The sequence below is a fragment of the Malaclemys terrapin genome, chromosome 9, assembly GCF_027887155.1.
Source record: "Malaclemys terrapin pileata isolate rMalTer1 chromosome 9, rMalTer1.hap1, whole genome shotgun sequence".
Taxonomy (NCBI): domain Eukaryota; kingdom Metazoa; phylum Chordata; order Testudines; family Emydidae; genus Malaclemys; species Malaclemys terrapin.
Window position 1 is genome coordinate 41,649,545 of NC_071513.1, and position 25,583 is coordinate 41,675,127.

The 25,583-nt window shown below is 47.4% G+C and overlaps 1 protein-coding gene across 4 annotated transcripts; it reads right to left on the reverse strand.

The window, feature by feature from the left end:
* Nucleotides 1-453: 453 nt before the first annotated feature.
* LOC128843455 (HEPACAM family member 2-like) lies at nucleotides 454-23,679 on the reverse strand. 4 transcript variants are annotated; one of them, XM_054040312.1, is made up of 6 exons: nucleotides 23,564-23,679; nucleotides 18,187-18,534; nucleotides 9,489-9,548; nucleotides 8,822-9,091; nucleotides 5,500-5,574; nucleotides 454-1,934 (listed from the first exon to the last, which is right to left on the reverse strand). In XM_054040312.1, exons 1-6 carry the CDS (start codon nucleotides 23,601-23,603, stop codon nucleotides 1,912-1,914), a joined length of 816 nt encoding a protein of 271 aa, XP_053896287.1. In that variant the 5' UTR covers nucleotides 23,604-23,679; the 3' UTR covers nucleotides 454-1,911. The 4 variants fall into 4 exon arrangements, with proteins under 4 accessions (XP_053896287.1, XP_053896286.1, XP_053896288.1 ...); XM_054040311.1 differs by having other exon boundaries at nucleotides 454-1,937; nucleotides 23,564-23,678; XM_054040313.1 differs by lacking the exon at nucleotides 23,564-23,679 and adding an exon at nucleotides 23,084-23,462 and having other exon boundaries at nucleotides 454-1,937.
* Between the last annotated feature and the right edge of the window lie 1,904 nt (nucleotides 23,680-25,583).

Genomic DNA, 25,583 nt, shown 5'->3' on the forward strand with positions numbered 1-25,583 from the left:
GAAACAATATATTTGAAAATGTAGAAAACATCCAAAAATATTTAAATAAGTGGCATTCTATTATTGTTTAATGGCACGATTAACCTTGATATCCCTAATTTGTAGCAAATACTTTGCTACAGTGTTCACAACACTGACTCCCCCCTCCACTCCAATATTTAAGATGACATTTTGAGAGAGGCATCAACCTGGCCTCTAATTTTGTGTCTGCAGATGCAGGTGCAAGAATTTAGAAGCCCAACTCTCTAAGTTGATGGTGCAAGCGTAGTTTGCTCCTGCAATTAGGTAGTGAAAAGGTGTGTGTGTATATATATATATATATATAAGTAAGAGAGCGCTAAGTATTTTAGAGTACACCATAGACACAGAAAAGCTTGTACCATTGCCTGTTGTAAGGCCTCCAAAAACCACCACTCAAAGACCCCAGGGGAAAGAAGTCAACAAGCCTAATGGTGCCGTTTTAGTTACTAGATTTTTATTACAAATACATTTTAAAAATTGTTGATGGTACAGCCCACAGCTGGTTTTACTACATAAAAGGAGCTGGATTGTTCCTTCAGTTGAGCCAGGAAGAGAGTGCTTGGCACCCCCATGGTCCTGAATGAGGTCTATGATTTGTCTTCAGATCTAAGACTCTACCTATGGCAACCATTAACACCTTTCAGCAAAAGGATGGCAAATGCAAAAGGAAAGGGGACACAGCAAAGCGGGCACTGTATGCAGTGTAGTTGTAGCTGTGTCAGCCCCGGGATATTAGAGAGACAGGGTGGGTGAGGTAATATATTTTATTAGACCAACTTCTGATGGTTAGAGAGACAAGCTTGAGTTACAGTGGGCACACACTGCTTCTGTCAGTGCTCAGTTTAACAGATTGGGTGGTGAAAAAAGTGGGAGTCAAGCCCACAAGAGGGAAATTGGGAGATGCTGCAAGAAAGAAAGGAGAAGCTTAGGGAAACAGACCAGAATCGCTCCCAAGGTGGACACTATTTTAGGATATAATTATTCTGGAATAACATGATTTACGTGTTCAAATCGCACTAATTATTCCAGAATAAATTCCAAAATATTTAAATTCCAGTGTCCACATGAGGAGCTATTGCAGATAAGTTTATTCCACAATAATTATTCTGGTCAATTTTTCCATGTAAACAAGCCATAAAGACAGGGAAAGGAGGACGGGGAAGGAGGAGAAACAAAAGGCAAAAATAGCCATGGTCTGAAAAGTTAGCATATTTTTCTACAGAGTGAATTCAACAATAAGGCACTGGCGTTTACTAAAAGCCATATTTATCTTTGTCCTTTAGGCAGACTTACTATTAACATAAGGGAAGTTCCTACTATGGATCCAGAGAAGTACTGCATAGAGATCTGTATTTATACCCTGCTTCATAGATCACAACTAAAAATAGACTTTAGCTCTCTCCCCAATATGAGTTTGACACCCCTGCTCTATAGGAAACAACCTGTCCTTTTAAACACTCTACCTTATAGGTCTATTGTTTTGCGCATTTTGTTGCTTGTTTGTTTAAATTTAGACGCAATATGTTTCTACATAACTTGAAATGCTGAGTTATAATTTTCAGATGCCATTGTGCAATTGCAGCTCTCTCTCTCTCCTCTTTCCTGGAGAGGCATTTTCCAAAATTAGTTCTGAGTGCTAGTATAGTTCATGGATGGGCAATTGGCAACTCCGTGTCAAAGAACCAAAAACCACAAGATGGATGATTTCAGATGCATTTTCTGACATAGAACACTGATTTGTAATTTGTGACTTGTAAGAGGTCTGATGACTGTCTTAAGCCTTATGAAGTGGTTGTTGCTGGGCAGAAGCAAACCATATAATTCACTTCTGTTCCATTATGTCCTTTGAAAATTGGGATTGTTCATCCAGATGAAGTCACGGCAGAGTTTTTATTCACTGTATAAGTTCCCATCTGCTAATGGAGAAGGAAAGGAAATCTCTATTAGTATCATCATACTCAATCAATGATCAATAAGTCAGCAGTTACTCATTTCCTTTGGCTCTGGTGGTTGCTGATCCCCGGCCCAAGTTCCAAACAGTCCTGACACTTGGCATTCACAGATGGTTCCCTGAAGGAGCCTCAGCCAGAGGCAATGGGTACATTATTATACAGAATCAATAAAAGGCAAATACAGGTAATGCATTAGGAAAGGAATAGATAAGAAGACATAAAATACCATAATAATGCTATATATGTCCACATGTTGAATATTTCATGCAGTTCTGTTTGCCCCATCTCAAAAGAGATATATTAGAATTGGAAAAAGTACAGAAGAGGGCAACAAAAATGATTAGGGGTATGGAGCAGCTCCCATATGAGGAGAGATTAAAAAGACTGAGACTGTTCAGTTTAGAAAAGAGATGACTAAGGGGAGGATACGATCGAGGTCTATAAAATCATGACTGGTGTGGAGAAAGTGAATAAGGAAGTGTTATCTACTCATTCACATAACACAAGGACCAGGGATCACACAATGAAATTAATAGGTAGCAGGTTTAATACAAACATAAGGAAATACAGTGCTTCTTCACACAATGCATAGTCAACCTGAGGCACTCGTTGCCATGGGATGTTGTGAAGGCCAAAAGTATAACTGGGTTCAAAAAAGAATTAGATACGTTCATGGAGGATAGGCCCATCAATGACTATTAGCCAAAATGGTCAGGGATGCAACCCCATGCTTTGAGTGTCCCTAAACCTCTGACTACCAGAAGCTGGGACTTGATGACAGCCAGAGGATGGATCACTTGATAAACTGCCATGTTCTGTTACTTCCTTCTGAAGCACCAGGCATCAGCCACCATTAGAAGCAGGATACTGGGCTAAATGGACCATGGCTTTGACCCAGTATGGCCGTTCTTATGTTCTTAGATTGTAAGGTTATAAGTCTATTGAGGAGATTCCAATGAGGTCATCCCAGAACAGCAAATTTAGAGAGAGTTACCAGAACTCTAGGGAGGAAATAATAATTTCACAATTTCTACGAGTCACAAGATACTTGTGGATGTCAGTAATTTGACCCCAACCCTGTGATGGAAATGTCACAGCAGTGAGAGAATGGCAGATTTAGTTTATTACAAGTGACTAGCTGATTGCATTCCATCATTGACAAGCTAATTCCAGCCACTGATTAGTTGGAATACTTTTGCCAGGTGTCCCCCCAAATCCTAATCCTTGGTTTTGGTGCTGGCTTTTCATGATCCAGCTGCCATATATTTTCTGATACTTATTCATAAACATTCAGCTCACTGAACCCACCCAATATTTAATCGGCTGATCAGAAATTTTATTGAAGCCCCATCGTGCATAAAGCAAAAAACTTAAAGGGACATACTTTTGCCTAAAAAGTTTTTTACCTACTTCTAAGCAACAAACAAAAAAAAATTATATCTGAAAGATTAGTAAAAAATAAGTTTCTCTGTTATTTTTTGCTTGTTTATTTTAGGTATTTAACATTAAATTAGAGAAATATGTTTGTAAAACCACAAAAATTGGCAGGGGGAACTAGGGCAGGAACTTTAAAGGTTTCTTTTGAAATTCACTAGGTTTCCAGTTGACAGTGCCCCTTTAAACAATGTTTGATTTGTAAGGACAGTTGAAAAGAGGGGAAGAAGAGTGGAGTTGTTACCAAAAAATGAGCAATGGCAGGAGAAGCCTTAGCACTTGTAAAGAGAGTGTCTACTAGAACAGTAATTGGCATGGATTCTTTTTCCCCAGGTAAAATGTGTAACAGCTATACATATAAAGTGCTGTTATAATTTGTCTTAACAGTGAATATTAGTTTGACTTCTATGACCTGAAGTATAAAAGGATGCTAAGTGCTGAAGGCTGGAATGTCATTGTCGTGATTACACTGTCCAGAAGCTGCTTTGAGCTGTTACTGATGCTCAGTGTTATCTCTGGCATGCCAAGGTTGTTAACACAAGCATAGAATGCAGCGTGCTATTTCAGCAGACCTCCATGTGATTTATAAAGTGCGACCACCGGCACAGTTCAGTGACAAAGGCACTTGGCCAGGTGTATTGCCCTCAAGGCATAGTACTAGTGCCCTGGCTCCGTGGTTACAGGTACACTAGACCTGAGTGTCCCATGGCAAGGAACGGCTCAGTCAGCAGCAGGAATTTCTGCTGTCTCTTCGACCATACAAAAGGTTAAGGGGAGGTACCTTGACATTTCTAACTGAGACAAACAACTTGCATACTGCCTCATATGTTTTATGATGACATCTACTTGTTACCTTCCCTTGTATTATACTCCAGTTGTCTCAGACAAAACTTCCTCTTATCTGGCGTTAAGTCAGGATGTCCCTGAGATAATCTTCTGGAGAGTGTTCCCACACACCCCCAGTATCTGTTGCTACTTAAGAGTGTCTGGGTTTTACCAATGCTAGCAATACAGTGAACTTGTAAATATCTATTTTAATACATGACCTGACTTTGGTTCACAGCCTCTGGTTCAGGCCTCAGTGCTACAGGCCCTCCTCTCCTATACTCTGCTCTACTCTAGAAAAAGCAGCAGCAGGCTCTTCTTCAGTTGCAATCAGGCCACTAATTTTGAGCGTAACTCTCCATTGAAATAAATGAAGAATTAAACTGATGGTGCAATATGGCCTTGAGGAAAATTTCTTTCAATGCATTATGAGTACAACGTCCTTTCCCCCAGCGGGCGGCTGGGTTAAAGGAAAAGTGAGGTAGTGAACTAGCACAAGTGTCGCATCTGCAAAAGCACCATGTACATTTCTGTTCATATATTTTGTCTTTGGAGACAGATTTACAAATAACCCAGATGACCCAGGTAATTTCTAAGCATGGGCACCGCCAACTGAACAGAACATAAAGTGGATCCTCTTGTTTGTGCTAAATACAGCTTTAGAGCCACTAGCCCCTCTTGGGCGAGGTGCAGAGCTACATTGTTCCAGGAACAGCTGAAGGAGGGATTGGGCTGGGATGTTGAGCCAGGTACATGAGCCAGTGCAGGGGAGAGGTTTGTACCTGCTTTCTACCCACCCCTGCTGGAGTAGTTTGAACTCCTGCGGATGTTTTCAGGGAGCAGTCCCTCACTCCTCTTAGCTGTGGGACTGGAATTAAGTCTGCTCCTTGTGCCAGTTGTTCATTTTGGAGGGAGGAAACTCCTTGCACCTTTTCTTCTGCACACCCACAAGAGGGCCAGGCACAATTTTGTCCTTCGTGAAGGCTCATTTTCACTGTAAGAACCAAATCCTGATCCAGCTGAAGTCAGTGGCAAAATTCCCCAAGGATTTCGGCTTTAAATCCCATTGGGTACAAATATGTAAAACAATCAGAGAAACTGATATGTGCAGCTGTGATCAGTTTCTAGAAGACAAACCCTCGGTGTTATTTTAGGTCACACCTCCCCCATCTTTTTGATATAACCCATAGCATAGATCCACCATGAACCAAATACAGTTCTGTGATCAATGGCTCAATAGCAAGGAAGTTACAATCCTTTTACTCACCTATTACTAGAATTACGACAGCAGTTATGACAGCAACTCCCCAAATGACTCCGTTTGAAACCACAGCTGAAGAATCTGTGTGAAGAAACAGCACTTTCAGATCAGTCACTCTTTGAACCTCACTTGTGGAAAATGTCTCAAGAGAGAAATAGCCTTTTTCCTTTAAAACAACAACTTTGCAATCTGCCCTTTCAAGTTTGAATATTAAGTGCTGTTCTGGAAGATTTTAAAAGAAAATAATTGTTGCAAGTTGTCTCTCTCCAGCCAGTAAACCTTACTGCCACCAACCCTGCTGTCATCCAGATCTAAAAAGGCCAGATGTCCTAATTTTTCCATGACTCCTGCAGTTTTGATTAAGCCAGACTGACTGAGGCTAGGTCTACACTGGGGAGGGTAGGGGGTGTCGACCTAAGATATAACAGAGGGTCCTGTGGCACCTTTGAGACTAACAGAAGTATTGGGAGCATAAGCTTTCGTGGGTAAGAACCTTACTTCTTCAGATGCAAGACCTAAGATATGTAACTTCAGCTATGAAGTCGGCGTATCTTAGGTTGATTTACCTGGCCGTGAGGACAATGGCGAGTCGACCGCTGCCGCTCCCCCATCAACTCCGCTTCCGCCTCTCGCCACGGTGGAGTTCCGGAGTCGACAGCAGAGCGATCGGGATCAATTTTGTTGCATCTACACTAGACGCGATAAATCGATCCCTGATAGATTGATCACTACCAGCCAATCCAGCGGGTAGTGTAGACGTACCCTGAGTTTCAGTACAACAAGTCAGGGCAACAATTGTCCTTCTGTGCTCACTCGACTCCACTCCCCCAGTGCTTCCCCATCTGCCATCACTCAGCTCTCACCTATATACACTGGTACTTGCATTCTCCCACCTTTTGTGCCTTTCACTTCTGGTACAATGCACTAGTACAATGATCACTGAGGCGGGGTTTATGGTAGTTTAGTTAGTTAGCTAAAAATAAATCACTTATAAAATAAACGGTGATACTACTGCTGTATTCTAGCCAGGCTGTATTCTCTCTTTCTCTAAACTGGTGCATATCTCTATTTGCAAGCCAGAGTCTATTACTGTCACCAGGTAACATGGCACTGCATAGTGACCTATAGGATGGGTGGCAATTTTAAACATCCTACATACTTACTTACTTCTATAGCACATAGAAGACAAAGCTTTACTGAAATTTTAAATTAAAGAGCCCCCAACTCCAAACTCTTCCCATAGTTCAGTGGGTTTAGTCTAATTTCTATTTTAACCATATCAAAATATTTTCACTTGAAAATGCATCAGCTAAATACAGAGGATCAATACAGGTGCCAAGCTATTTAGAGACGATTTATACTCCTAGCCTGGGCTGGGACCATTTATTTAACTCACTTTTTCCTGGGTTCTCAGTTAGGTAATTATTTTTTGTTGGCACTTGGAGCCATATTACACCATTCATTTTTAAGCTTAACTCTGATAAGAACATAACATAAGAACATAAGAACGGCCCTATCGGGTCAGACCAAAGATCCATCTAGCTCGGTATCCTGTCTACCGGCAGTGGCCAATGCCAGGTTTCCCAGAGGGAGTGGACCAACAGGCAATGATCAAGTGATCTCTCTCCTGCCATCCATCTCCATCCTCTGACAAATGGAGACTAGGGACACCATTCCTTACCCATCATGGCTAATAGCCATTAATGGACTTAACCACCATGAATTTATCCAGTTCTCTTTTAAATGCTGTTATAGTCCTAGCTTTCACAACCTCCTCAGGTAAGGAGTTCCACAAGTTGACTGTGCACTGCGTGAAGAAGAACTTCCTTGTAATTGTTTTAAACCTACTGCCTATTAATTTCATTTGGTGACCCCTAGTTCTTGTATTATGGGAATAAGTAAATAACTTTTCCTTATCCACTTTCTCCACATCACTCATGATTTTATATACTTCTATCATATCCCCTCTTAGTCTCCTCTTTTCCAAGCTGAAGAGTCCTAGCCTCTTTAATCTCTCCTCATATGGGACCCGTTCCAAACCCCTAATCATTTTAGTTGCCCTTTTCTGAACCTTTTCTAGTGCCAGTGTATCTTTTTTTAGATGAGGAGACCACATCTGTATGCAGTATTCGAGATGTGGGCATACCATCGATTTATATAAAGGCAATAATATATTCTCAGTCTTATTCTCTATCCCCTTTTTAATGATTCCTAACATCCTGTTTGCTTTTTTGACCGCCTCTGCACACTATGCGGACATCTTCAGAGAACTATCCACGATGACTCCAAGATCTTTTTCCTGACTTGTTGTAGCTAAATTAGCCCCCATCATATTGTATGTATAGTTGGGGTTATTTTTTCCAATGTGCATTACTTTACATTTATCTACATTAAATTTCATTTGCCATTTTGTTGCCCAATCACTTAGTTTTGTGAGATCTTTTTGAAGTTCATCACAGACTGCTTTGGTCTTAACTATCTTGAGCAGTTTAGTATCATCTGCAAACTTTGCCACCTCACTGTTTACCACTTTCTCCAGATCATTTATAAATAAGTTGAATAAGATTGGTCCGAGCACTGACCCTTGGGGAACACCACTAGTTACCCCTCTCCATTCTGAGAATTTACCATTAATTCCTACCCTTTGTTCCCGGTCTTTTAACCGGTTCTCAATCCATGAAAGGACCTTCCCTTTTATCCATGACAACTTAATTTACATAAGAGCCTTTGGTGAGGGACCTTGTCAAAGGCTTTCTGGAAATCTAAGTACACTATGTCCACTGGATCCCCCTTGTCCACATGTTTGTTGACCCCTTCAAAGAACTCTAATAGATTAGTAAGACATGATTTCCCTTACAGAAACCATGTTGACTATTGCTCAACAGTTTATGTTTTTCTATGTGTCTGACAATTTTATTCTTAACTACTGTTTCAACTAATTTGCCCGGTACCGACGTTAGACTTACCGGTCTGTAATTGCCGGGATCACCTCTAGAGCCCTTTTTAAATATTGGTGTTACATTAGCTAACTTCCAGTCATTGATGGCACAAGTGGACCCTTGTTTAGGAGTGCAATCACTCCTACATTTGCTGAAGTCACTTAAGAGTATCAGAGCTCTGAAATGACCCATTCAAATACTGAATTGCATAGATGTGCACCTGAGATGAACTCATGGGTGTATTTTTGAAAATGTAGCCCATTATTGAATAAACACTGATCACTGAGCATACACACACAATTTTATACACTCCAAAGCAGCATGAAGTTAATTCCCATAATTAAAACAACAAAAACTGTAAAATACTGCAAAGAGAAATTCTCACTTACCACTAATGGTCAATTCCAGGGAGGTTTCGTTCTCACTAACTTCATTGGTAACTTTGCAGGAGTAACAGCCACTATCAGCCTGTATTGCATTCAGTATGAGAAGTACACTGTTATTCCAAGAGAGTTGGTAGTGATCAGACCTAGGGAGAGGCTTATGGTCCTTTTTCCACTGATAGGAATCCACCCTACCTACGGTCACGTTACAGACCATTTCAATGGTGGAGCCTGCCAAGGAAGAGTTCCTAAAGAGTTCCGGCTTGGATAAGGGCTCTGGAAGAAGGAACATTTTGCTGTCATTATTCCTAAACACTAAAAAATGCAACAGCATTTCCCAAGAATGACTTAAAGCTATCCCTTAACTATTAATAGACATTATCCTCAGTCTTAAAGGAATACATTTCAATAGCACTGGATGGCACAAAAGAGTTATGCAATGTTGATCTTTATTAGCAGTGTATGCTAAGTAAATAAATCCCTACTAATGCAATATTATGATTGAGATTTAAACAATGTAAATCAAGTCATTTCCAATTATGGTTCCCATAGCATCCTTAATGCTCCTGCCTTGTATTACGCTATATTACATTACAGTTCTGAACACGTCGACTTTAATGTCTTCCTAAGCAGCTAGAGTCATTTGCTGTAGAAATCAGAACTTTGATTTCACCTGTGAGAAAATTCCTCCCACCCACAACCATGAGACTGCCAGAAGATGGTTCTTGAGACTCTGAAAAGATAAATGAACTAGGGTTACCATATTTTGTGCCTCCAAATGGAGGACACTCCACGGCCCCCGCCCCCGCCCCCAGCCCCGCCCACGCCCCGCCCCAACTCCGCCCCCTCTCCAAAATCTCCGCCCCCTCCCCTGCTTCCCGCGAACATTTAATTCGCGGGAAGCCTGAAGCAGGTAAGGGGGAGTGTGGGGGGAGGAGGCGCGGCCCAGGCTGGCCCCCGGCGGCTCCAGCCTGGGTCGGCTCGGGCCCCGGCCGACCACCCCCGGCCCGCCCAGCACTACTGGCCCTCGGCGGCCCAGCGCACCCCCCAGCTATCCCGGACCGGCTCCCAGCTCCGCGACCCCGCGCACCCCCCCGCTACCCCGGACCAGCCCGCGGCCCAGCGTACCCCCCAGCGCACCCCCCCCGCTACCCCGGACCGGCTCCCGGCCCCGCGCACACCCCCGCTACCCCGGACCGGCCCGCGGCCCCCCCCGCTACCCCGGACCGGCTCCCGGCCCCGCGCACCCCCCCGCTACCCCGGACCGGCCCGCGGCCCCCCCCCCCGCTACCCCGGACCGGCCCGCGGCCCCACGGCCCGGCGCACCTCCCGCTACCCCAGCCCGCGGCCCAGCGCACCCCCCGCTACCCCGGACCGGCCCGCGGCCCCGCACCTCCCGCTACCCCGGCGCACCCCCCGCTACCCCGGCCCGCGGCCCGGCGCACCCCCCGCTACCCCGGCCCGCGGCCCCGCGGCCCAGCGCACCCCCCGCTACCCCGGCCCGCGGCCCGGCGCACCCCCCGCTACCCCGGCCCGGCGCACCCCCCCCCCCGCTACCCCAGACCGGCCCGCGGCCCGGCGCACCCCCCGCTACCCCGGCCCGTGGCCCGGCGCACCCCCCGCTACCCCGGCTCGGCCCGCGGCCCCGCGCACCCCCCGCTACCCCGGCCCGCGGCCCGGCGCACCCCCGCTACCCCGGCCCGCGGCCCCGCGGCCCGGCGCACCCCCCCCCGCTACTCCAGACCGGCCCGCGGCCCGGCGCACCCCCCGCTACCCCGGCCCGTGGCCCGGCGCACCCCCCGCTACCCCGGCTCGGCCCGCGGCCCCGCGCACCCCCCGCTACCCCGGACCGGCTCCCGGACCGGCACCGCGCCCCCGGCTCCTCGCCCGGCCCGGCACCATGCCCCCGGCCCCGCGACCCCGGCCCCGGCCAAAGAGGCCCCGGCCGAGCCAGCCCTCCCTCCCGATTTTCCCGGACATGCCCGGCTTTTGGGGATTTCCCCCCGGACAGGGATTTGAACCCCCAAAAGCCAGACATGTCCGGGAAAATCCGGACGTATGGTAACCCTACTCAAAGGTACACTTATGGAGATAAAATAAAGTATTTTTCTCATAAGTATTTGCTAAATCTGGCTACTGTCAAATGTTTTATGAAGTTCTTTGGCTTGTCAATTTAAATTTGACCCACATTTTACATTTTGTTAAAAACAAGTATAAAACCTAAAACTATAATAATTGTTTTTAAAATTCCAATGAAACAATTTCAAACAAGTAACTTTCCCATGCATTATGTTCACGGCATACACGTAAAGACGTTAGATAAAAACAAATACTCTTGCTGGAAGGTTGTCACTTATTTATGTCAGTTATTTCTTAGAATTCAGAACGCTAACACACCAGAACCAAAAACTAGAGACACAAAGCAGGCTACTCCCTTAAAAAACAGAAGCTCTTTCTAAATTATCTATCCGCAGACTGACTCTGATCAGACTCTTCCCTACAGAGCCCTCATCTACAAGTACAGCCAGAAAAACCCCAGAGAATTTAAAGTGATAGATCACAATTTTGATGTGGATTTCAATACACCACACTCTGCAGTAAATGAAACCAAAACACTAGCAGCACTAGAAAATGAGAAAGCCAAACTGGCTTAATAGATGTTCAGTATCCTAGCTGAGATGACTGCAAAAAGAAATGGAGAATAAATATAGTTGGGATGAATTTTAAAAATTCTTTCTTTTTTAATATAGTGTTATTAGTACCATTAACACAGGAATGAATGAAACATGATTTTTGGACACTATCTGTAAGCAATATTTATTTCTTTGTTTTTTTGGCTGTTTTAGACTATGTGTGTAACAGTCCAGGAATCCTGGCATTGGTGGTGCTGCTGATAATGTATGAACACACTTGTTAGTATAAATAGGCTTCTGGGAATAAATTATGTGTCAGAGTTTAAGGCCAGTCAGGACCGCTAGTTCATCTAGTCTGCCCTCCTGTCTATTGCAGGCCACCAGCACCCAGGGCCAGAACGCCGGGAGGAGGGCGGAGAGCCCGGCCGGGGCTCCACTCTCCCCCGTGGCCAGAGCGCCAGGGGGAGGGCGGCGAGCCCACCGCGGCTCCGCTCATCCTGGCAGCCAGAGCACCGGGGGAGGACGGCGAGCCCTCTGTGGCTCCGTTCTCCCCGACGGCCAGAGCGCCGGGGCGAGGGCGGTGAGCCCACCGCAGCTCCTCTCTCCCCGGCGGCCAGAGTGCCAGGAGGAGGGCGGCGAGCCCACCGCGGCTCTGCTCATCCTGGCAGCCAGAGCACCGGGGGAGGACGGCGAGCCCTCTGTGGCTCCGTTCTCCCCGACGGCCAGAGCGCCGGGGCGAGGGCGGCGAGCCCACCGCAGCTCCTCTCTCCCCGGCAGCCAGAGTGCCGGGAGGAGGGCGGCGAGCCCACCGCGGCTCCGCTCATCCCGGCGGCCAGAGCGCCGGGGGAGGATGGCGAGCCCAGTCGCGGCCCCGCTCTCAGGCCGGAGCGCCGCGCCGCCCCCCTCCAGGTGCCGACCCAAGCACATGCTTGGTGGGCTGGTGCCTGGAGCCGGCCCTGCCAGCACCACCTACTATCCGCACACTAAACCCAACAACCAAATGAGACCAAAGTATTCCAGCCCACAGGAGACTAAACTGTTACATCCCACAGGCAGACAAAAAGAGGGACAGAAGCCCACTAGTGCCTGAGGCCCCCACAATGACAGGCAAACGATGAAATGAGCTATACCCAAATAATCCTGGCAAGTGACCCACATACTGCAGAGGAAGGTGAAACATCCTCCCCCCGCCTCCCTCCAGGATCACTGCCAATCTGCCCTGTAGGGAAATTTCTTCTTTACCCCACATTTGGCTATCAGTCAGACCCTGAGCATTAAGCAAGAACCATCCAGCCAAGCACCTGAGAGAGAGAATGCTCAGTGCCACCTCAAAACACTGGCCCACCCTGTTCAATGTCCCATCTCCAGCTATGGCCATTTTTGATGATTCAGATGAAGAGACCACCCTCCTCCAATACAGTCAGCACTCAAATATAAATCCAAAGACGAAGTTTAGATGTAAAGAACTAAGGCCCATGTGATGCAAATACTTATTCAAGTGCTTCCTTTATCCCATAGGGAGTCCCATTATCATTGGCTATTTCAACACTAGGCAGAATTACCTACCTGAAAATTGCCTTTGTATTTTGAGGAGAGAAGCTGTGTGTATTGTTTTATTGCTCAAGTGCCAGTAAAATCCGTTACTACATTTTGATAAGTCACCCCTCAAAATAATCAGTACAATGGTAAATATGGGCAAACCTGAGATCTAGAAGCAAGATTTAGTGAGTCAAAATTTCACTCAAGAGCAATTGGGGTGACACTAAAAAAAATTAGAAGCTGTCCTGTTCCAAAGCTAAATGTAACCAATGTCTGATACATCAAGACAAGTCATCATCAGAATTAAACAACAAAAATACCACAGAAATGAGTTCCCCTCTATGTCACCCATGCAACAAATCCTCCTGCCCACTCCCAGGAATACTGTGCTGAAGTCCTTTTTGGGGAGGTAAAGGTTGGAGAAATAGACCAAACCGGATATATAATGTGGATCCTTCTCACCACCTGAAGTGATGTAGATAGTGTAAGAATGCAGTGTGTGACAGTGCAGGGTCCATATGTACAATATATGCCTATTGCCTCTGTGACGGTATCTCCCATAAGACTTTATGGAAATATGTTTAGAATGTGTTTTATGCTACATATGCCATGTAACATATCTCAAAGGTTATGATCTACTGAATGTATTAATCCTGTTTGTATGCATGTATCATTTTTGTATTCGAAGTTATGAATGTTATGAATGTTGGCTGTGTACTGGCTTGATTTCTAAATAACCTTAGTAGAGCATTTGGTCAGTTCCTGGAGAAAGGAATGCTGAAATTAAGTACCTAATCAAGAAACACTTAAAGGACAATGGATCTTGGAATGCTCCAATCCACATAAGAAGTCTACTTGAGGACATTCAAGGTAGCATGTAAACATTGAATGCTACCTGTAAAAACTGAGAATCATGCATGGACATGTGACTTGCCCAGGTGACTCCTAAACTCCATCTTGGAGCTGGTCTTTGCATAGGGGTGAGGAGGGGGGTCTCCACCCACAAGAGAAAGTCTATTTAAACCCCTGGGAGCAGAAGCGTAGCTACAGAGGGAGCATGGGCAGCAGCTACTCCCCCACTGAGCACTCTGGGTGCTCCGGGGCTGGAGGGAGTGCCCATGGGGAAAGCCCAGCCCAGCCCAGCTCCCCGGTCCCTCTCCCGAGCCCCCACCCAGCTCACCTCCGCCTCCTCCTCCTTCCCCTCCCCCTGAGCACCATGTTCTGCTTCTCCCCTGCCCTGGCTCCCAGCACCTGCCCTGCGAAACTGATTCGTGGCAAGCCTGGGAGGGGGGGGATGAGGGGGAACGCGGCACGCTGGGGAAGAGGCGGGGCCAGGGCGGGAATTTGGGGAGGGGTCCAATAGGGGCAGGGAGGGGGCGGAGTCAGGACAGGGCAGGGTTGTTCTTCAGCGGAGGGCCCTTGACTCGCTCCAGGTCTTTGGCGGCACATCGGTGGCAGGCCCTGTAGAGCCGCCAAAGACACGGAGCGAGTGAAGGGCCCGCCACCAAAGTCCTGGTAGGGAACCACCCGGTGAGTACAAGCCCCGTCTCCCCCATCCGACCCCCTGTCCCTCCTCAGAACCCACAACCCATCAACCCCCCCTCTCGCTCCTTGTCCCCTAACCACCCCCTCCTGAGACCCTCCAGGATCGCACCCTCTACCCAACCCCCCTGTTCCCTGTCCCCTGACCGCCCCCCCTAGAACCTCCAACCTCTCCCTGTCCCTTATCCAACCCCTCCTCCCAGCCCCAGCCCACCCCCTTACCATGCTGCTCAGAGCAGCGTGTATGGATGTCGCACGGCCCATTGGAGCTCGCAGCCCCACCCCCTTCCATGCCACTCAAAGTGGTAGGAGCTGCAGAGCTGCCCAGGAGCAGTCCAGAGTGCTGGTGCCAGTGGCGGGGCACGTTGAGGCTCTGCGAGAGGGGAAAGACAGGGGAACCTCCCCAGCCGGGAGCTCAGGTGGGCTGGATGTGGCCTGCGGGCCAGTGTAACGACAGAAAAACCTCCCTCTCCCAATTGCCCACCCCTTTAACAACCAGTTCTAAACCAGCTTCTAAATTTAACACCCGGTTCATGCAAACCTTCTCCAGCTCACCACTGAATACAGGTGAATCCAAATAATTTTTGAGCCGTGTCATTTTCTTCTGGACAAGCTTCTGACACCCCCTCCATGCACTTGAGTGTCAAGTTTTCCTTGGCATTTGGAGTGGGGGCTGAAGGAGGGGGAACGATGACCCCTCAGGTTTGTTTCAGCAACACTAATGGGTGGGGCGTGAGGGGAGGCAGAGTTGTAGGAGAGAGATCTTTATTGGGCACGCTGAAGCTGCAGAGTTTGTAAGAGGTGCCTGGCCCCCGCTTGCGTCCCTGAGCCCCTGGTGACACAGCAAACTAGGTCCTCCGGAAACATGGCCCTCTTTGGCCCAGGTCAGGGAGATGCTGCTGTCTTGGGTCTGGACTAGAACAATTTAGAAGCATTCTGCCATTGCAGGATGTGTGTTATAGGAGCACTCAGAGACCGTAACAAAGATCTGGACCCCCAGTATAGTCACGTTGAAAGAGACTGAGCCTGCAATCTACGTGGGCAAGACAGGCCCAGGTTGGGAGGGGAAACAGAGGCACAGAGAGAGGAAGTGACTTGCCCAAGGCCACTTAATGGGTCAGTGGCAAAGCTCAGATCAGGGCCCAGCTCTCCTGATTCCCAGTCCAGTGCCCCATCCACTAGACCCCTGCCACCTCCCACATATGTATTGGGTTTGATCCCTTCTTGTTCTACTCAGTCAGGTCACCTTTATGGAAGGGGACCTATAGAGTCTGAAAAAACCCTTCTGGTATTAGGAAGGTAGCTCCTGGAGGCACCAGCTAGATGAGGGCCCATTGTGCTAGTAAGAGACAGTCCCCTCACTCCAAACAGACAGAGGATGGAGTATTATCCCCATTTTACAGACAGGGAACTGAGGCCCAGAGAGATTAAGTGACTCATCCAAAGTCCCACCAGGGAGTCTGTGGCAGAGGCAGGAACTGAACCTACATCTCCCAAGACCCAGTCTGTTGCCTTATCTAGAAGCCCATCCCCTAAGCTGCAGATGCCCCTTAAAGAATGGGAAATGCTCCAGAGCTCATGTCTGCTTTCCAAGATGGCAGCTGAGTTTTCTCTAGCAGCAGCAGGATTGGCTGCTTTAAATGCTATATTTACAATACCCCCTGCCCCAGAGATTGTACCCTGGACCTGTAGCCCCACAAGTACCAACCTCCTTGAGCCAAGGGAACTACCTCATTGGTAGTGAGTAAGTGGAACCAGCCACTAGGGGGCACCGCACTCCCACAGCCTATCCAATGGTTACACTCCTAGATGAGTGAATCTGATTTCGCGCCCCCCCCCTTCACTAAAAATACATCCAGGATCAGCTCCCTCCCCCATGCCGGCACAGAAGATAGCCTGGTCCCCACTGAATCCCTCTCACATATCATGCAGTCCCCGTGCATATCTGGGTTGGTGGGGTGCTCCCCAGTACCTCTCACCACAGGTTCTTTTATGCACAATGTAGGCTACATCAATAAAACCCAGACACCTAATTCGAGCCCTCAGCCATCAATCTTGCCTCTCTGCACTAAGCCTTCAGTCACTTGGAATTGCTCACTGCCTTCCTGAATGGGTTTGTAGTTGATATTTTGTGCATGTCACTGGTAATACCTTTGTCTCCTTTGAAGACATTTTGCTGCAGTAAATGGAACTTGGGAGGTTTTTTTATTATTATTTATTTAGACTGAATGGTGCACTGGAGAGAGGTGATGGATTGATGGCTCTGGTACCTAGAGTCACCTTTGATCCTGTAGAACAGGAGAGCAGTAGGGCCGGCCAGCCAGCCCCCATGATGGGCTTCTGTAGATAAATCTCTAATAATTTTCATATGACTTTACATTGTGCCTCTTCATATAACCTTGTAGTGGGTCTACCCACGTGTGACCTCTGTTTTCATTAAACTTTGTATCAAAGCCTCATGTAGAAACTTTGCATTGCCCTTGGTATAATGTTATAGCCCCTAAGGATAGAATAAGATAGAAGAAAAATGTCTCTTTGCTAAGAACAGACTAAGATTTCCCCTCACCCCTTAATCAATTGCCCTGTTGAATGAATGAGGTATGAATGAGGAAGGTGTAGAAGGCAGGCACCTCCAGACAGCTGCAACAGTTGGGGAGAGGGGATGGAAGCCAGACCCAAAGACAATAAAACTTGTCAAGTGGGCTCAAGTACTTGTAAAACAATATCATTCTCGTGTTTTTATTTTAAGTACAAAATAAATATGTATAATGAATTTAAAAGTATGTAATTAGTAATTTGATATGTCAGGTGGCGCCCTTTTTTATGTGTTCGCTTCCCCTGATGTTAGAACCTGGCTACGACCCCTCCCCATGTGGTCTTCAGCTGGCTAAAGAGAGAGCATCTTCACCTTCCCAGGATACTTGGAAGAAACTGGAACAAAGGGCAGTGACTGCAAGGAGTGTGAGTGATTGTTGGGCGCAGGCTAAAAGGAGATTAGTCTGTAAAAGGGAGCATTCTGGAACTGGGGAGGATCTTATCTATATTCAGTTTGATTAGGCATAGATTTGTGCATTTTATTTTATTTTGCTTGGTGACTTACTTTGTTCTGTCTGTTACTACTTGGAACCACTTAAATCCTACTTTCTCTATTTAATAAAATCACTTTTTACTTATTAATTAACTCAGAGTATGTATTAATACCTGGGGGAGCAAACAACTGTGCATACCTCTCTATCAGTGTTATAGAGAGCGAACAATTTATGAGTTTGCCCTGTATAAGCTTTATACAGGGTAAAACGGATTTATTTGGGTTTAAACCCCACTGGGAGTTGGGCATCTGAGTGTTAAAGACCGGAACACTTCTGTTAGCTGCTTTCAGGTAAACTGCAGCTTTGGGGCAAGTAATTCAGACCCTGGATCTTTGTTGGAGCAGACAGGAGTGTCTGGCTCAGCAAAACAGGGTGCTGAGGCCCCGAGCTGGTAGGAAAAGCAGGGGTAGAAGTAGTCATGGCACATCAGGTGGCAGCTCCCAGGGGGTCTCTGTGATCCAACCCATCACAGCCTCTATGCAGCATGTCCGCTGTCCAATCCTAGATAGGGAAAAGCTGACATGAAATTAGCACAAATGGACGAAAGATTAACGAACATGGCACTTACCTATAACCTCCAGCTTGATCCATTTGCCACTCTTCTCCTCCTCTTCTCTCCTTAATCTGTACAGGCCTTGATCTGCCAGTTGCATTTTCAGTCCCAGGGACCAGTCGAACATGTTAAATACAACACGATCCTTATACTCTGGTAAGATTTCCGGATTCGGTGATGCCACATAATAAAGTACGACAGTCAGTTCAGGGTCATTTTCATTTTGTTTATACTCCCACCGTACAACCCCAGTGATGTCAATGTGTTCTGGTCCAGGGAACACCACAGTGCAGCCCACGGCACCAACCACCCTGTCTCCTGTTGGTGCAAGACCAGTGGATTGACATGCAGAAACCATCCCCACTGCAAGAACAAAACAGCAATATTTAAGATTAGACTCAGTTACTATGGTAAAGTAGAAGCCACCCCTCACTTAAAGTTGTAACCTGCCTTCCATTAAAAGCCAGATTTTGCCCCCTCCCACCTCATAAGATAATTTGTGCATCACATTTTGCATGTAATCATTATAGTTGTTTGTTAAGCAGTCAACATGTGTGGTGCAGTAAAAGAAAATTAATCATCATCCAGAGTCTTTGGCAGAGGCAGATTTATAGTAAAACACAGAGTGCCCTGGCATGGGGCCCCGCATGACAGGGGGCCCCAGAGCCAGAAGCATGGTCCTGCCAGCACCTGGGGCTCCGGTCCTGCTGCAGGTTCCACACCCACCGGCAGCCAAACTCCCCCCTCACCCCGCCTCTTCCCCCGAGCGTGCCCCATTCCCACCCCTTCCCCTCCCTCCCAGCACTTTCCCCACCACCAAACAGCTGTTTGCCAGTGCTTAGGTCGCTCCGTGAGGGAGGGGGAGGAGTGGGGCCACAGCATGCTCCGGGGAGGAAGCAGAGAAGAGACGGGGGCGGGGCCTTGGAGAAGTGGGTGGAATCGGAGCAGGGTGGAGCAAAGGCAGGGCCCCTGCACTCCTCCTATACATACCCCCCCCCCCCAACCTCCTGCCATGAGCTGTTCAGGGCAGGGGGCTGGGGTGGGACAGGGAGCACCCCCACAACCCCAGCTGACACCCCCAGCCCTCTGCCCTGACTCCTGTACCCTCCTCACACACACCCAGCCCTGACTCCTGCACCCCCCACACTCCCAGCCCACCCTGACTCCTGCACCCCCACATCCCCATCTGCACCCCTCACACCAAAAGGGTGCTGCCCCAGGTAAGCGCTCCACACCCCAACCCCCTGCCCCAACCCTGAGCCCCCTCCTGCATCCTAACTCTTGGCCAGACCCTGCACCCTACCCCACAGCCTGCTCCTGCACCCTAACTCCCTCCCAGACCCGGCACCCCCAGCTGTGACTCCTGTACTCCGCTCACACACACCCAGCCCTGACTCCTGCACCCCCTCAAGCCAGCCTTTGAGGGGATCCCACTCCTCCAGCAGCAGCAGCGGTCCCCAGAGCCTCATACATTCAGCTCATCACCAAAGGCAACATATAACTATTGATAGTGGGAGGCACAATTCAAAGGCTGGGTGGGCCCGTGACTGCCCCATGCTTCATCTCTAGATCTACAACACAGATTTTTAAACTGTGGGGCACATCCGTGTAGGGAGGAATGTTTGGAAGCTTGGGCAGGCCCACGCGGCTTGGGGAGGGAGCGTCACCCTCCACTCCCTGACTCACCTCCGCAGGCCACCCGGGGAAGGGGGAGCGCAACCAAAAACTATAACTCAAAGGGAGGGGGGCACTCAGCTCAAGAAGTTTGAAAACTGAGTAGTGACTCCACATGCCCCCCACACACCCTACACTTCGCCTCTCGTAGGATTTGTTAACCACTATCATTTTTGTGATTGGAAGGCTGATCCTTCAGCTCTCTCCTACCATATCCAAGTAGCGGACACTAACAGCACTGCTGGTGCTTTAGATTCTGAAAGCTCTCTGCCAGGGCCGGCTCCAGGGTTTTGGCCACCCCAAGCACCAAAAAAAAAAAAAAGCCGAGATCGCGATCTGCGGCAACAATTCGGCGGAAGGTCCTCTGAGTGCTCGGGGTATTACTGATCGCCATATTTGGGGTCGGGAAGGAATTTTCCTCCAGGGTAGATTGGCTGAGCCTCTGGAGGTTTTTCGCCTTCCTCCGCAGCATGGGGCAGGGATCACTAGCAGGAGGGTCTCAGCCGATTGAAGTCACTAAAACACAGGACTGGGGACTTCAACGGTAGAGTACAGGGAAGGGTCTTGCGGCCTGCAGCATGCAGGGGGTCAGACCAGATGATCATAATGGTCCCTTCTGACCTTAATGTCTATGAGTCTATGAGTCTATGAGTGGGAGTGAGGGACCATCCGCCGAATTGCCGCCGAATAGCTGGACCTGCCGCCCCTCTCCGGAGTGGCCGCTCCAAGCACCTGCTTGCCAAGCTGGTTCCTGGAGCCGGCCCTGCTCTCTGCACACACTAATGGTATATACAACCAATGTGCTCAGCAATGTGAAAGGGAGACAACTGAAAAGCAGACAGAATTAAACAAAGTGCCTTTCAGGTCTGAGGATTGTCTTTTCTTTCCACCCTGTAGGAAATGAGTCAATGATTTTTTTTTTTTTAAGAAAAAAATAAAAATTGGATTTTTTCTTGATTATTTAAATTCTAATAAGATTTTTTCCAAAGCAAACCTGTTTAAAATGAAATCTGAATACAAAACTTGTTAATGCCTAAATTTATAATCTCTTAAAATATTTAAATAAAAACAAATATGCTGAATACATGAGCCTCTGTCATAAACGGAGTTAAAAAATTAGGGCGAATGCATTTAACTTTGGAGGTCAAACTTTATAAATATGGCACAACAGGTCATGTAGTCTAGTAAGCACTTGCTTTGTTTAATACAATAATTTATATGCTGTTTTTTGTGTTGTCATTAAATTTCAGTTACCATCCTAATGCAACTTGACAAATCATGAGCAAGAAGTTAATTATCCAGTAAATAAGCAATAAACCAGTCACCATTTTCTAACATACTAAAAGTGTAACAATTAATATTAGCCATATCATTGCTTACATAAATGTATAAATAGTTATAGTGTACCAGTCTAGGTACCAAAACTAGTCTAAAGGTTCTATTTCATTGTAAATCCACACGTTTTAATGATTATGTAACAAATGAGAGTGCACCTTTCTTTAGAAAACTGAAGTACAAACAGAAAAGTTGATTAACATTGCTGATATAAATGCAGGCTTTCTACTTGGTGATTTAAAGAACCTTAACTTAAATCAATCCACCCTGATTTCTTACTATGTGATCTGCATGCTTCCCCAAAGTGTGCGAGAAACAAAGAAAGAGACAGAACAACCCTCCAAATATTATCCAGCTCTTTGTTATAGAAGTTTTACTACTTTTAATCAGCAACCTGTTAACCTACTGTAACCAAAATATCCAGTGAGGGAAAGTGAGAGTTTGTGGGTGGGGTGCCCCCTAGAATTAGGTTTCAGAGTGGTAGTCCTGTTAGTCTGTATTAGCAAAAACAAGGAGGAGTCCTCCCAAGAATTAGGAGAAAGATCTATTGAGGAGAGAAGGAGGAAGGAAAAGTGTCACAGAAACCTGGGAATACTATATTCCAAAGTAAAATTGTTCCCAAGCGTTACAGACAAGTCCAATGGTTACATCATTGCTTTTGATCTTTTTGCTCTGCAAAACATTTACACAAACACAGATGTTAGCAATTGATCAGGTTTAGCTGAAAACCAGATTTAAGTGACCTAAGATGATGATAAAAAAAATATCAAATAATAGTAAAAGGAGAACCATCATTATTCCACAGTTCGGCTGCATGCTGGATGGTAAATCGTTCACGGAGGGAAACCAAAGTTCTATCAAGGTCTTTAGCTCCCATATGCAAAGAGATATAACAATTCTTCATTGGGTTTGCTGAGCTGCCTTTGTTTTCTGAGATTTCTCAGACAGCAACCGAGTTGTCTAATGTTTGGTGTAATTTCCCAGAGATGTGTTCCAGAAACAACACTCGTGGCTTATTATAAAAGTTAGTAAAGTTCCAATTTTCCTTCCGTTTAAAAGAAATGGGATATTGGCGCATCGTCTTAAAAACCCGGGTCAACTATCTGACGTCAGGGGAGTTTCCCCTGCTAGCAGGGACGGCTTTAGGAAGTGCGGGGCCCAATTAGAACATTTTTGGCGGGGCCCCGGCAGGGATGACTAACAAAAAAAAAAAAAAAACATGTAAAAAAAAGCCTTTCATTTCTTCCATGTATTATTTACTTTCCATAACTATATAAATACAATTATATATTATGTACATAGCATCATATATGCTGTTGATTGGTTATTAATGAGCTCCGTTTCACATGTGTGGGTCCCCCCACTCCCTGGGGGTGTGCTAGGGTGACCAGATGTCCCAATTTTATAGGGACAGTCCCGATTTTTGGGTCTTTTTCTTATATAGGATCCTATTACCCCCTCACCTCCATCCCGATTTTTCACACTTGCTGTCTGGTCACCCTAGCTGGTGTGCACATGTGTGGGTCCCAGCTGCTCCCTGCCACCCTCATTGAAGCAGGTGGGAACTGCAGGGCACTAGTGGACATGGGGCTGGCTCGAGGCAGGGCATGGGCTGACTGGAGGTAGGGGCTGGCTGCAGGCAGGGCAAGGGGTGCAGCAGAGGCAGCTGGAGCCCCGGCCCTTTAAATAGCCCCCTGGGGAAGCCGGGCCACACGGGTATGCCCTACCGGGGCTTGGGCGCGGGGCCCTCTTAGGCGCAGGGCCCGATTCAGGGGAATTGGTTGAATTGGCCTAAAGCCGGCCCTACCTGCTAGTAGGATTATAGGTTTAGTCACTGTGACTCGGACCACATTTTGCATTTCTTAGTAATTTCACTCATGGAGACTGATTCCCGCTCACTCACCCGGGGGCAGATTCATCCACAGTGACAACAACGAGGGAAGCAATAAACCCGTCGCCTTTGCTAGGCAGCTGCAAGTTACCGGCCAGAGCCAGCTAACCCCGCCGAGCCCAGAGGTGTGAAGACGGCACTAGGAGCCCACGGGGAGGCAGGAGGGGACACAGCGATCTTCAAGCTGCAGCCCAGCTCCTTTGAAACAGCGACAGGTTCCTCCTGCTGCGCCCCGCCCCCAGCGACTGCAGCCGAGAAACTGACCTGCCCCAGTGCGGGGCTTTTAAAGACAGCCTATGCGCCGGGCAGCACCCGCCTGTCCTCCTCTCTGCCGGGCCGCCTGAACCCCGCGCACCGGCCTGATCTCCCCGCGTCTCCCCCCCACCCCGGGACCGGCTTGCGCCGCTGGCCGCCGCATCCGCAGATGACCGAGTCACTGAGCGGATCCCTCCGGCTTCCCCAGCTTTGCAGCCCCGCCCCCGGCCCCCTCACCTGAGAGCAGCGCCACCGGCACCCAGCCCGCAGAGCGCATTACGGCAGAGCACGGGCTGCGCTCAGTCCGGAGCTTTGTGCCCCGCTCCCCTCCCTGCGGATTGGAATGTGCCGCCGCAATGCATCTCCGCGCCGGCGCCGGCGCCAGCCCGGGATTGAAGTTTTAAACATCTGTCCCGAAAACATACAGCGGGGAGGGGGCGAGGCTGCGCTCGGCTCCAGGAGCGCGTGCAGGGAAAAAAGGGACCGAAATAGGCAGTTTGCAGCCTGCCTTTTACTGTGGCATTTTTACTTCTGAAATTCAGCCCGAGCCCTCCACTTGAGGAGCCCCCGGGAAGGAGGACGTGGCTGGGGGCACATCTGGCAAGGGCCCCCTGGCTAACGAAACCCTGATAGAAACCAGACACTCTAGCGGGAGAGATGTAGCTGTTCAAGAATCATAGAATACCAGGGTTGGAAGGGACCACAGGAGATCATCTAGTCCAGCTCAAAGCAGGACCAATCCCCAGACAGATTTTTGCCCCAGATCCCTAAATGGCCCCCTCAAGGATTGAACTCACACTCCTGGGTTTAGCAGGCCAAGGCTCAAAGCACTGAGCTATCCCTCCCCCCCAAGAGAGGGAGAGAGCCAGAGAACAGCATTAAACGCCCGCAGGTGGCATGTTACCAGTACACCGCAGACAGGGGCGGCCCGAGACTAGCTGCCAGCAACTGGCGCCCTAGGCAAGCCATGTAATCCGCATCCTCCACCCCCAAACCCCAAAGGCAGATCTAGGCTGAGGTTTTTGGTAAACTGGGAAACATTTTGCCCCTTTTTTTTCCTTTTAATGTTTTTAAGCATTTTTTTAAACAGGCTTAATAATTCAGTTTCTGAGATCAGATAAAATAGAGACATAAAATTTTCAAACTAGATATGTGTACACAGCTAGATGATATTTCAGTCGGATTTCAAATAAAAATGCATGAAAAATATTAATTAACAAACTTCAGTACTTCTTCAGGAGTGGAATGTTTCTTAAGTTGTCTTGAAAAAGCCTGAAGCCTACACAAATCTGTAGCATCAATGTCTTTTGAATTTTGATGAGTCAATGCCAACTCCAGTTTTATACAAAATTCTCTTATCTATTTTGCTGTTTTCTTTTGCAAGCTGTGGATATCATATAGAAAACCAAATACTGACTCTAGCTGCTGCATCTGTTGAAATCTTTTGTCAACCAAGTGAATAGCTGTATCAAGGACTGTGAAGTAGAAATTCACTCTGAACCTTTGTTTTGGGCTCTAAATGGGTGTATCTCATCCTTCATACAAAAACTGCTGTTTATTTTACCAAATGCAGACTGGCTTTGGTTCAAATTCTGTTGGAAAGTTTATTTCTTCAGCAAGCTCAAGAAAATCTACTAGTGTTCTTTCGATGAATTTCTTCCCCATGAATGAGTTTCCTCTTGTAATGCTGAGCAGAGAATTTTCTTTTATTTCCATCCTTAGGGAAGGGAAATTCATGAACTTGTTCGGGTCCATGTTCCATGAGAATTTGCTGCACATTTCATCATATCTGGGCCATGAAGCTGGGCCCCATACTGTAACTTGTTTGTAACTTCCTCATCCTTTTTTCCTTCTACTTCATTTACTTCATTTTTGCATGTGTCTCTGAAGGTGAATACATTTTCTCCACTTCCATATCAGTCTGATGCTGTGAGCTGCCTTCATCTAGAAGTAAGTTTCCATCATCTTGAGTTTCCAAACTGCTTTTTTGTGGATCTGAGCTACCCTCATCTCAAAGTAATATACCTTCATCTTGATGTTCCAAACTGCTTCCATGCGGATGTGAGCTAACCTCCTCTCCAAGTAAAATTTCTTCATCTGGATGCTGTGAACTGCTTCCATCTTTATTTGGATTAAAGAGAAGATATTTCTCTGCTGCTGTTTTGCTTGGTCCTTTTCCTTCTCAGCCTTTCATTTACCATACTCAGCTCCTGAGGGTTTTCTTTTTCCTCTTTCTGCCATGGGGCATTTGAATATT